General features: G+C 41.0%; 1 protein-coding gene across 2 annotated transcripts in view; it reads right to left on the reverse strand.

The window, feature by feature from the left end:
• Nucleotides 1-13736, reverse strand: part of SRP68 (signal recognition particle 68) — a 42499-nt gene that overhangs the window by 12168 nt on the left and 16595 nt on the right. For both annotated transcript variants that reach the window (XM_081271159.1, XM_081271160.1), the window contains 6 exons: nucleotides 13499-13694; nucleotides 12713-12795; nucleotides 12380-12489; nucleotides 11632-11714; nucleotides 10195-10335; nucleotides 3108-3206 (listed from right to left, as the gene is read on the reverse strand). In XM_081271159.1, coding sequence (XP_081127285.1) covers nucleotides 3108-3206; nucleotides 10195-10335; nucleotides 11632-11714; nucleotides 12380-12489; nucleotides 12713-12795; nucleotides 13499-13694 — 712 coding nt within the window. The remainder of the gene's footprint in view (nucleotides 1-3107; nucleotides 3207-10194; nucleotides 10336-11631; nucleotides 11715-12379; nucleotides 12490-12712; nucleotides 12796-13498; nucleotides 13695-13736) is intronic.

Genomic DNA, 13736 nt, shown 5'->3' on the forward strand with positions numbered 1-13736 from the left:
TATTTATTTATTTATTAGTTATTGGTGGACACAACATCTTTGTTTGTATGTGGTGCTGGAGGATCGAACCCGGGCCGCACACATGCCAGGCGTGTGAGCTACCGCTTGAGCCACATCCCCAGCCCCCTAACATTTTTTTAATACTTTTTTTTTTTTTAGTTGTAGATGAACACGGTATCTTTATTTATTTGTATGTGGTGCTGAGGATTGAACCCAGTGCCTCACACATGCAAGGCATGCGCTCTACCACTAAGCCACAACCCCAGTCCCAACCACCTAACATTTCTAAAGGGAATACTTGAAGTTACTCTTTAACAGTACAGAGCTTTGGTTTCATAAGAGGAAGGGTTCTACATGGAGATGGATGACTATGAAGGTGTGACACAAGGTTGTGATGCACAGAAGTTCTGGAGAGGCAACTGTTGTGCGACATTATGAACAAAATAATACTACTAAACTGTACACTTAAAAATAGGATGGTAATGGGCTGGGGTTGTGGCTCAGCAGTAAAGCACTCGCCTAGCGAGTATAAGGCCCAGGGTTCGATCCTCAACACCACATGAAAATGAATAAGTAAAATAAAGGTATTGGGTCTGACTACAACTTAAAAAAAAATAAGATGGTAAAATTTGGGGCTGGGATGTTGCTCAGTGGTACAGCACTTGCCTAACAAGTGTGAAGCTCTTATTTAATGGTAGATGAACACAATTTTTATGTGGTGCTAAGGATTGAACCCAGTGCCTTACACATGCGAGGCAAGCACCCCACCGCTGAGCCACAGCTCCAGAACCATCCCCAGAACCAAAAAAAAAGATGGCAAATTTGTTATCTTTTCCCACAATAGAAATCCAATACATTTTGAGAAAGAGGTAATGTTAGCTAGGTGTGGGGTACACACTCATAATCCCAGCTACTTGGGAGACTGAGGAAGGGAGGCTGCAAGTTCAAGGTCAGCTTAGGCAACCTAGTAAGACCCCATCTCAAAATAAAATAAAATGAGCTGGGGATGTAGCTCAGTGCTTGCCTGGTATGTGTAAGATCCTGGGCTCAATCCCGAGTACCACAGAAAAATAAAAAAAGTAAAAATAGGGGCTGGGATTGTGGCTCAGTGGTAGAGCGCTTGCCTAGCATGGGCGGGACCTGGGTTCGATCCTCAGAACCACATAAAAATAAAAGGCATTGTGTTGTGTCCATCTACACCTAAAAAAATATATATATATTTTTTAAAAAAAAGTAAAAATAAAGGGGTGGGGGTGTAGCTCAGTGGTAGAACATGTGCTGAGCATGCATAAGGCCCTGGGTTCAATACCTACCACCAAAATAAATAAGTAAATAAAATAATAAAAACAAAATAGACAATATTTGATTGACTACCATAGAGAAATTATAGCTGGAATAATTACAAATATAGAAAATGTGGGCTAAAGTTGTGGCTCAGTGGTAGAATACTTGCCTAGCATATGTGAGGCACTGGGTTTGATTCTCAGCACCGCATATAAAGAAATGAATACAAGAAAGGTCCACCAACATCTAAAAAAATAAAATAAATATAGAAAATGCAGAGATTTTTGTGGGCTAGAATGGTATAGGCATACTTCTGAGACGGTAGGCTATGAGGTGGACCTCAAGAAATAGGTGGCATTTGGATAGGTGGAAAGAGAGAGGTAAGAGCATCCAGGAGTGAGAAGTAAAAGGAGACTCAAGAGTATGGAAAGCACTCAGCTGGGCGTGCCACAATAAGACCAAGTGCAGCAGCTGGAGACAGCAGAGCGAAAGACAGAAGCAGGCTGGGGGAACAGCTTAAGGAACCTGCCCTAGGTGTGCCACAAGGTAGTCTTGAAAGTGGGTGGGTACTCAAGACCAAGAAGCGTAGGTACAGAGGAAATAAGAACTTCTAGTCACGTTTATCTCTGTTTTGAAATGTTACTTTAATGAATTTTGTATATTACAAATCAGAAGAATAAAAAGGTATATAATTTATAAATAAACACATCAGAGGTACATGTTCAATTACAGGGCACATTATCATAAAAATAAGTTTGGAGACCACTGATCAAGACCTAGGGAAAAATCATCAGACTATTTTATAATTAGACAGTGGAATGAGCTTTAGAAAGATTCAAGCAATTAAGAGATCTTTATAGTATAGGTGTACAATGAAAGGCTATAATTAAAAGCTGGGTACAGTGGCCCATGCTAATAATCCCTGCTACTTGAGAGGCTGAGGCAAGAGGATCAGAAGTTTGGGGCCAGCCTTAGCAACTTAGTGAGACGATGTCTCAAAATAAAAAATCAAAAGGCTGAAGATGTAGCTCAGTGGTAAGGTACTCACATAGCATACTTAAAGCCCAAGGTTCGATCCCCAGCACTGCAAGACCAAAACAAAAACAGGTAGAAGCAACAACAGGTGGGAGGCACTACATAGGGATAGCAAGTGGGCTTGGTGACAGGGAGGTTTCTACCCAGAAAGCTGAATGCATCACAGTGACATTATTAGGAAAAGGGAACACAGAGAAGTATGCCTGGAGGTAAGAGTTTTGAGATCAACCTTGGCAACATGTACACATGTACATTGCTTTTTTTTTTGGGGGGGGGATTTTATTGTACAGTCAGTACAATAAAATTTGTTTTGGTTTTGTTAACTTTTTTAAAAAATAATTTTATTTGTAGATGGACACAATACCTTTATTTTGTTTATTTAGTTTTATGTGGTGCTAGGGATCAAACCTAGGACCTCACACATGCTAGGCAAGTTCTCCACCACTGAGCTAAAACCCCAGCCCCTGGTTTTGTAATTTTGTAGCATTATAGATAAAGTTGTGTTTGTACTTTGTTCTGTAGAATGAAGAAAATTCATTGAATAAACCTAGAATTAAAATGGAAAAAAAAAATTTGAGATCACAGGATGAAACCATTAGGAAGAAAATTATAAAAAGAAATGAATTTTTTCAACCTGATGGAGCCCAGAGGCCCTTGCTGTTTGTCAGCTGACCACTTTGCCTAAAAAAGCCCAGTGGCTGAGGCAGTATACGCTGAGATCTCTGGGAACCCCCTAAGGACAGGACAGATTGAGAGGACCCCAGCGGCAGGTCAGCTGATGGTCCTACCTGATCTGGCTTGAGCTCTTCCCTCACGGCCTGGATGGCGTCCCGACACTCGCTGAGCATGGATTCAAACAGCCGCTCCTTGGTTCCTTCGCTTTCAGCCTAAACAGAGGCAGAGAGGAGCAAGAGACTGTTCTGAATGAACTGCAGTATTCCATGGGGAGGAGGGCATCACGGTGCTTTGACCCTGCACCCCCCCCACACATATCTGTCCAAATCGGAGATCCTGTTAATTGTCCCTCTCCCAGGGTTTCATCCCAGCCTTGTCCATTATTCACATAGAAATGAGAATCATATTTTCAAAGTGAAGGTGCTGAGAAAGCCATCTGTATGGCTGATCTGGATCTGCCAGGCAGCAGGTCTACACATTTCCTCAGTCACAGAACTTTCCTCTGCTGTCCTCCAATGCTTCTACCTTGTTCAGGAGCGGCACCTGGAACCTCTAGAGAAGCTATGGCTTACTCACACCAAGGCACAGCACACCAGAAATCTCCTTCCAGAAAAAAATGGCAAGCTCTATTGGACGACAATAAAACTGCCCTTTACAAAAGTAATCCAATGTGTAAATTCTGACTTTCTTTTAGATCCAGGCAAGTGATAAACATTACTAATCAATATCTAATCAAAAGCATTTCTCCTAAATATCATGAGTTCTCTTTCCCACAGACATTCTGTACTCTGATATTGCATGTGGTCTATTTTGAGAACAACTTTTTGAGCAGACAAGGTGGAAAGGAATGAGATGACAGTCTTTAACAAGTATTGGGTGTCACCTTCTGCTTCACAGCTGGGAGAAGTGAAAAAAATGATTCACTAACTGAACATCTGCCAAACCACATTATCGTCCTAAAGAATCTGACTGAGCGGGTGGGAATGGACGGAAGGCAGAAAGGAGCTGAACTTGTGTTACTGGCAGACCTGCTGTGAAATTAAAACATCAACATTCCATTATTGTACTTGACTTTCCATCTGAAAAAATGTCTTAACATTTAAGTGACCTCTAAGGAAGCACAAAGAAAGGCTGGTTGGAAGGAACTTAAAGAAAATTTTCTTTTCTTCTCTTAAGAACTCTTACGATTTTCCTAGTTTCCAGTGTGAAAAAAAAGTTTCCCCTGTAAATTGCCCAATCTAAAGCAAACATTCTTTTCCACCTATGGGTTACTTGGGTTTCCCGCTCTTCACTAAGGGGACAAACTAGGGGCACAGGCCTGTAGCTCTAAGCAGACATGGGTCTGTGTTCGCTACAACAGGACTCACAGCAACAATGAAGTGCTTTCTCTGAACCATCCAATGCAGTGGCATCCTTACATGTTGCTACTGAGCACTTGAGATTTGTATTAGTTTGAATGGATCTAGATGCCGGGTGTGGTGGTGCATATCTCCCAATGACTTGGGAGGCTGAGGCAGGAGGATCACAAGTTCGAGGCCAGTCTCAGCAACTTAGTGAGACCCTTTCTCAGATTTAAAAACAAAATAAAAAAGTCTAGCGCCACTGGGTTCAACCCCAGTATAAATAAATAAACAAGTGGAACTAGCCATATATATTGAGTGGCCACTGTACTAGATGGTGCCGCTCTAGAGAAAAACATTTTATCCAACAAGTTGGCAAGATTCTTTAATTTGCTGGCCAAAATTTGTAAAAGTACAAATCCTATGGAATAGTGCTGCTGTCTAGTACTTAACAAATAGGATAAGATATGTGAGCACCTAGATGGGCATCAGAATCCAAACAGCCAACCACACAAATATGCCACCAACACTCATTTTCAGATGGGTACAGATCAGCAATTCAGGCAATGGGTGCATAGGCAAAAGAACAAATTTCATTTTTCCAGCTACATAAGATCTGTCTCCAATCCTTCTGGTAGGGTACAGCTTAAGCTTGAAAATAAAAGCTAAGCACTGTGGCACATGCCTATAAACCCAGCAACACAGGAGACTGAAATAAAAGGATCACAAGTTTAAGGCGAGCCTCAGCAATTTTGTGAGGTTCTGAACAACTTAGGGAGACCCTGTCTAAAAAAATGGGAGGGGAGATGGCTCAGTGGTAAAGTGCCCCTGAGTTCAATCCCCAGTACAAAAAAAAAGCTAGGATGCTAAACCTCTTCACTGCCATGTATTGCCCTTATTTGCTAGGACAGCAAATCTATGTAGCAAGGAGTTGAACACGAACCTCCCCAACACTTCACAAAATTCGAAGCCCCACTAGAAATTTTACAAAAGTCTTAACAATAATGAAGGATAAAGCACATCTACATGGGGCTGGGGTTGTGGCTCAGTGGCAGAGCGCGTGCCTCACACTTGTGAGGCACTGGGTTCAATCCTCAGCACCACATAAAAATGAATAAACAAAATAAAGATATCACATTCGTCTATAATTAAAAAAAAAATAATAATAAAGCACATCTACAGGGGAAGACTAATGGGGCTGGGGTTGTGGCTTAGAGGTAGAGCTCTTGCCTGGCATGCATGAGGCACTGCGTTCAATCCTTAACACCACATAAAAATAAAATAAAGATATTGTGTCCACCTATAGCTAAAAAATAAACATTTTAAAAAATAAAGGGGAATATCTAAGTTACGTTTTCCTTTTGACACCCACAGCTCAGTGACTCAGAGACCACTAATCTCTGAGTAGAACTTGTCATGATTCTTCCTGGCCAGAGTAAAATGTCTCCAAAAGGAAGTCTTTAATATATCTATCTAGCTGCTTACACTTTATTATAGAATCTATACTTGAGGCCAAGATCACTCCTGAAAGGACAATGAAACAAGACACACCTCTCAACATGCAGCGGCAGGATGCCCCACCTACACACCAGCTTGTCATGTGGTAAGCCCAACCAACAAGGACATGTTCTTAAACACAAGTGGCAAACTCCTTGCATTAGAATTTGGGAAAAGGCTGGACCTTTTCCCCAGGGGGCGCCTATGAAATGGAGCCATCTTAAGTCCAGAAGTAATGTGTTACTTACTAGTTCAAAAAATTAAAACACTCTAGCTCCCTTTTTATAAAGCGTGAAACATCCAGGATGAGCTGTCTACAGCCTCAGGTTCACGTCTAAGGCAGTGTCTTCAGGCTGATGGGCATGGAGCAAACTGCTGCTATGTGCCCTGCTGTAACGACAGCTTTCTAGATTGTTTTCACTTGTCTATAGAAATTGCTGGAAGACGATGGTGTGACTAAGGCATTCAGGGCAAGTCTGGCCACATTCCCACCACACCCCTAGGAGAACTGTGGGGACAGGAACCAGGCTTCATCCAGCCCAGGGAGGAAATAAAAAATCTGGAAATCTATTAAAGAAGGGGACAAATCTCACCAGAGAATGGATTTTCTTTTTTAAAGAAAAGGACAAATAGTCTCCCTTCCACTAAAACATCAAAAATTAGCCAGAACTTAAAGAATTATTAAACATACCAGTACTTAAAACTGCTCTCTCCCCCAAAAGAGTTGACTAAGAATAACCTCACAATGTAACCACCAGTGACCATTCAGGAGACACCAAGTATTAAGAAATAAGTGCAATATAGAAATAAGTACAAAGTTTGACTATATTAAGGATGAAGACTTAATGCTCGGCTAAAGACATTAAGGATTTGAAACTGGATTCTGACAGCTAACTTAACTCTCGGCAAGTGCTCTACCACTGAGCGCTTCTGGTTAACTCTCTGCCCAAGTCTTTTCAGTCTAATATTTTACCTATCTGACTTATTTTTTCCTTCCATGCTTTTCAATAAATTGGTAGTTACAGTATTCAATTTAGGGCTTCTAAACTCTTGCATTCCAATTCCTAGTAAGTGGCAGATATATATCAATACGAGCTGGGATAAGAGACATTGAAGTTAAACAACATGTATCCCTAAGGGGTAGCTCTTGGTTCCCAGTATAGAGAAAAACTCAACACAAAATTGAGAACTGGCCAGGCACCCGTTACATTCAGCCAAATAATCTGACAGTGGCACCAAGAAGGCAAATGGTTCTTCCTGAGATTACCCTGGATTGCCCAAAGAGGGCTTTCCCATATTAATAACCCACAGATCATTCAACAGTCAACCAGCCAAGGAGCTGGACATGTAAAGATTTAGCAGGACTTTATTTTGTTTTTACTTAAATTATTTTACTTACTGGCTTGATTTGGCATATGTGTAATATAGGGCATTAGGTATTTAACTGTTTTTAATGTTAGAATCTCACTAGAATGCCCTGGAGTTAGTACACACTTTTCTTCATCTATGTTTTTTAGATCTACACTATTTAAAGGTCTCCAATACTTAGAAGTGACTCTAAGCTTTTGTAAAATCCTTAAAAAACAGAGATAATTTTATACACCATACTAACACATTAACCAGGCACCTAATAGGAGACAACCATTCTGTCACTAAACACATTTAAATGACAAGAGAATACTATATTATGAACTTTATGCCAGGGCTGGGGCTGGGGCTCAGTGGTCAATGGTAGAGCACTTGCCAAGCATTTGCCTAGCACTTGTGAGGCACTGGGATCAATCCTCAGCACCACATAAAAATAAATAAATAAAATAAAAGTAGGTATTGTATCCATCTACAACTAAAAAAAAAGGCATAAAAAAATGTTTGCGCCAACAAATTTAACTATTTCCATTAAATTAATAAATTCCCTTTTCTTTTTAAAATAAAACTCTTCCATATAGATAAAACATAAAACAGAGCTGGGTGAGATGGTGCACACCTGTGATCCCAGCTACCCAGTAGGCTATGGCAGGAAGATTTCAAGTTCAAGGACAGCCTCAGCAACTTAGCGAGACCCTGTCTCAAAAATAAAATAAAGGATTGGTATGAATTCAGTGATAGAATGTCCCTGGGTTCAACCCCCAGTACTACAAAAATAAAAGAAAGAAAATTACTTAAATGTTAGTTTTTCTTATCCTTTATTCAATACATTTCTAAGGTGCTGCCTCCATATAATGTGCCTCTATGGACCTCCACCTCAAACTCCCAGCCAGAATTCCTGAGTGCCCTGTTGCCTGGTACAGAACTGTCTGTCTTCTCCCAGCATTTGAAACTGTACCTAATTAATTCATTTACACAATTAAAACTATTGCTACCTGTGGGGAGCCATTCTGACACGTGATTGGGTGACTCCCGTTAAGGGCCTGAGGCGCTCTGGCTGTGTCGGAGCCATCCCGACCCTTTCCTGATGAGAGAGCCCATCCGTGTGGGGGTGTGCATGACCACTGACCCCGGAGACCCAATCACTGACCCTGACCTTGGAGTGCAGCCCCCCCTCAACCTTCATTGGATGGAATTCTCCCCTGAATCTCTTGTCCCCCAAATAAAAGGCTACTCCCCCGGCGTGTTCGCGCTCTCTCTCTCCTGCTAGCCCAGAGTAATCCTCGCTGCCCTGCTGGGCGGCTGGAGGCGGGGAACCAGGGAGGCGAGCCGTCTCGGACCTAGCAATATAAAATAAGGTACTGTCTGTGTGTTTTATTTTGATCTCTTCTAACTAACTTAATGCCAGAACCTCATTAATGAAACCACTGCACAGGCCGCGTGGTAGAGCTACCAGAGCCCTAGTCCAGAGCAGGTACCACCACCACCAGAGCAGGTAAAATGCCCATGAAATGCTCTCAAAAAAAGTTCCTTAGTCTTTTTTTTTTTTTAATATTTATTTTTCAGTAGTAGTTGGACACAATATCTTTATTTTATTTATGTGGTGCTGAGGATCAAACCCAGGGCCTTGCACATGCTAGGTGAGTGCTCTACCGCTGAGCCACAACCCAGCCCCCCTTCTTTTTAAAACATCTTTATTTTGGGCTGGGGATGTGGCTCGGGCGGTGGCACACTCGCCTGGCATGCATGCGGCCCGGGTTCGATCCTTAGCACCACATACAAACGGGGATGTTGTGTCCGCCAAAAACTGAAAAATAAATATTGGAATTCTCTCTTTCTCTAAAAAAATAAAAATAAATAAAAAAATAAAATATCTTTATTTTATTTACTTTTATATGGTTCTGAGGATCCAACCCAGTGCCTTACAAGTGTTAAGCAAGCACTCTACCACTGAGCTACAACCCCAGCCCCTCTTTAGTCTTTTTGTATACGTGTATGTGTAGTGCTGGGGATGGAACCCAGGGCCTTATGCATACGAGGCAAGCACTCTTCCAACTGAACTATATCCCCAGCCCTCCTTAATCTTTTAGTTTAAGAAAAAATTAACTTTCTAGTAACGTTCTAGTGTCCTTTAAGCAAATGAAAGGGAAATGGGAGAGGCAATGATCAGTACGAATTCTTCAACTGCTCAATGTTGTTCCAACCCAAAGTAGCCATTTTGGAGTAAGTCAAAAAGTTTGAATGTATAACACAACTTGTCAACACAATTAGCAAAACACCCCTCTATACCCTACACCCAGCAGAACTGAGAAGTCTTAGAAATGCCACTGGTCCCTGGAAAGGCCAGTCAGCAGCTATTATTTTTAAGGATGTCCTTCACCTCACATAGAGAAGGAACTCTAAAATGTGCCTCAGTCACTGTCCACCTCCTGTCACCAGGACCACCGAGTCTATTTATCTGTAGGACGCATCTGGTTGCTCACAGCCACACACACGCAAATACATCAGGCATGCAGCTTCAAGCATAGTTCTGCATGAATCTTACTACATGTATTCCCCACACGAGACAGGACATTCAGGTTTAATCAGGTGCTCCTGAAAAAGCCCCAGAATGAGAGATGAACCTTGGGGCAGGGAGTCCAGATCAACAGGTCAGAGGGAAGGCAGGGATTCAGTCTTACAGTGCTGCCACCTGCTAGGCCCCTTTCTTCAAGCAGCCTTCTAAAACTCCCATTTTTATGTGGATGACTGTCATCGCAATCTCTTTGCTTTCTAAACATAACGGCCCTATAAAGTTGTGTTTTCAAAATAATTTTATTCAAGAGGGTGCATCTCCTGTCTTACCAAATACCCAAAGGCATTAAATACCCAAAGGCATTAATGTAAATTTTTGTTTTGTGAGAAATGAGCACCAACAAACCACCATGTCTTGAACACTTGAGGACAACCTCCCACATGCACAGAAGAAAGCATAACTGAGTAAGGACTCCCTCCTTACCTGGGCAATGGCTGCTTCATTATCCGCCAATCCCAACAAAAAGATCCTCACTTTGTCGATCTTCACAGGAACCGTCCTCCCTCTCCATTCCACTTCACTCATGGTAGCTGCCTGCTTGGCTCGAGTCTGCGTGATCAATGCCTGGAAAACAGTAAATAGTTAAAAGCTTTGACAGCAAAAAAAAAAAAAAAAGAAGGGGCTGGGGATGTGGCTCAAGCGGTAGCGCGCTCGCCTGGCATGCGTGCGGCCCGGGTTCGATCCTCCAGCACCACATACAAACAAAGATGTTGTGTCCGCTGAGAACTAAAAAAAAAAATAAATATTAAAAAAAAAAAAAAGAAAAAAGAAATCTACTGTCTCTTTCTATAATCAACATATCATACTCCTTATATAGTAGAGTACATAAAATTTTTGCTTAGATTCCTTTCTAATATCATATATAATTAGCTTATAAAAAGTCAAATATATTTTTTCCAATCTTTGACATTTCTTACTTTTTCTATGAATCTACATTGCTTGCTTAGAAAATAAATAAAATGAAATACAGTATTTAAGTAAAGAATTTTTTTGTTAAAAATGTAGACAGGGGCTGGGATTGTGGCTTAGCGGTAGAGTGCTCGCTTAGCACAGGCGGGACCCAGGTTCGATCCTCAGCACCACATAAAAATAAAGGCATTTGTGTTGTGTCCATCTACACCTAAAAAATAAATACTAAAAAAAAAATGTAGATAGGGCTGGGGTTGTCGCTCAGTGGTAGGACACTTGCCTAGAACATGTGAGCCACTGGGTTTGATCCTGAGAACCACATAAAAATAAATAAAATAAAGTCATGTCCATCTATAACCAAAAAAAAATTTTTTTTAAATATATAGGGGGCTGGGGATATAGCTCAGTTGGTAGAGTGCTTACTTCACATGTACAAAGCCCTGGGTTCAATCCCCAGAACCAAAAAAATATATAGATAGATAGACAGACAGATACAATTTAGGTGTGGTAGCAGCGTCAACCTGTAATCCTGACTACTCCGGAGGATGAAGCAGGAGGATCACAAGTTTTTGTTTTTGTTTAATATTTGTTAGTTGTTGATGTACCTTTATTATTTATTTATTTATATATGGTGCTAAGGATCAAACTAAGTGCCTCACACATGCTAGGCAAGTGCTCTGCCACTGAGCCACAACCCCAGCCCCGGAGGATCACAAGTTTAAGGCCAGTCCAGAAACTCAGTGAGACCCTGTCTCAAAATAAAAAAGGGCTGGGGATGTAGCTCAGTTGTGCAGCACCACTGGGTTCCCTACCCAGTACCACAAAAAACAAAATTAAAAAAAAAAAATAGATATAAACATGCATATATTAATAGCAACTATCCCTGGGGGATAGAATTATGAATTTCTTTCAAACCAAAGTTTTTCAAAAAAAATGTACATACTAGATTACCTCCAGTTTTTCAGCCAGGAGACCCTCAGTGCCCCCAGACCTCAATCTCATCTGCATGAGTTCATTGATGGCTGACTGGTCCCCTGAGAGAGAATCAGAGAAAGGAGAAAATCCTTAAGGGTCTGGTCTATTTTCTTAAGAACCACTCAGTGCAGCTCACATTTACAGAGCTCTTTCCTCTCCACAAGCACATGGTAGCAGGTCCACAGTATGATCTATTCTCTGAAGATAAGGCCTTTTGCAAAGAATGAACTTAACTGAAGCAGTGAAAACACTCTGGCAGATCCATGTACCTTAACTTTAAAAATCTATCCAAATCCACAGTGTACAATATCACAAATGAACCTTAATGTAAACTATGGATTATCAGAGATTATGATGTATCAATGTAGGGATAAATGAAAATTTCTGTACCTTTCTCTTAATATTGCTATGAACCTAAAACTGCTCTAAAAATGTTTAAAAACAAAACAAAACAACAAAAAAAAAAAAACCTTGGCTAGAGAATTAAGCTTGCTCTTGGAGAGTTAAAGAAGGTGGCAGGATGGTAAGAGAAGCCAAGGAACTGCCTTCTGTAATGCTGAGCAGGGCCGATTTTGACATCTCAACTTTTGTCATGGATCAAAGCTCAGGCCAAGCATGGAAGCAAGGAAAGGGGTAAAAAGTTAAATAAACACTCTAGGCTTTCAAAAGAACTCCCAGCAAGCCCCCTACCAATGTTAGATGCACTGCCTCATTCCCTGCTCACCAATATTGTATGCACAGTAGCGGATGTTGGGGGAGATCTCTTCCACACGTTGGTTATACAGCACAGCCTGCTCCTCTGTGAAAGCGCTGGCAAGCTTCTCATAGATAGTTCTGCAAGCAAAAAAAAAAAAAAAAAAAAAAAAAAAGCCAGATTTACAGCAGCATTATTTTAAGAAAATAAAGAAAAAGGTGTCTAAGACCAAAAAATGATCCTTAGAAACCCTTTTTCCAACTTCCAGAACTAGTGTGTTCTAAGGATAAAAGAAAATAATCAACATTTCCACAGCTTGAATTTGACATTTAATCAAAACAGTCTTTGGACCAGAAGACTCACTTGCATTTGTTAAAAGCCTCAATGGCGGCTTTCCATTCCTGATGTTCAAAGCGCAACATTCCTGAAAGGTAAGCCGTGTAAGCCTGCAGAGGAATGGAGAAAGATGAACTGCTTCAATACCAAAGAACTGGCACTTTAGCCTAACTCTGATATCAAGAGTGTGGAGGTCAATGTTGAGTGCAGTGGTACATGCCTATACACCCAGCAACTTAGGAAGTTAAGGCAGGAGGATCACAAATCCAAGTCCAGCCTTGGCAATTTATCAAGATCCTGTCTCAAAATAAAAAGGGCTGGGGATATTACTCAGTAGAGTGTTTGCCTAACATGCCTGAGGCTCTGGGTTTTATCCCCAGTAAAACAAAACAAAACAACATGTTAAATATAATCTTACAATTTCTGTCATGTTTTTAAAAAATTTTCATTACCAAAACAACTTATTTTGTGAACTTTCCCAGATAGAAGATGTGAGCTTTCCATCTACACACCAAAAGCACCATGACCTTTCTTCTAAAGTTAAAGCTAATTATAAAAACCCAAGAGCTTGAAAATAGAGGTATAATTTCACTTTTTATTATTTACTATTATTTTTCTTGATACTGGGGACTGAACCCAAGACCTTACACATGCTAAGCATGTCCTAACTCCAGGCAAGTTTCAGAAAGGACTTTTCCTCTTCTATCAATTCATAAGGTAACAAACTCTCTTCTGTTTAGCTACAGATTATTTTTTTAAGGCCACATCTCTGATCTCCACAGTAAAACAACACTGGACTGTTAAGACATTAACCTGAGCCTCTAACTTGGTCTTGGCATCCACACGATTGCTCTCGCACAGGCGTTCCAATTCCTCCGCATGTTTCACGGCTTTGCGAAGGCGAGATAGCAAGTGAAACCGTTTTCGAGGTTCAGTGTTGGCTTCCTGTTTGAGCTGCATGGCATAGCTCCAGGCTCTTTCAGCATCCATTAGAACCAGAAGCAAATATCTAGACCAGAGAGAGGTGAGAAAGCTGAACACTGAAGGCCAG

This window comes from Spermophilus citellus, assembly GCF_964194105.1.
Source record: "Spermophilus citellus genome assembly, chromosome: 17".
Lineage (NCBI taxonomy): Eukaryota > Metazoa > Chordata > Mammalia > Rodentia > Sciuridae > Spermophilus > Spermophilus citellus.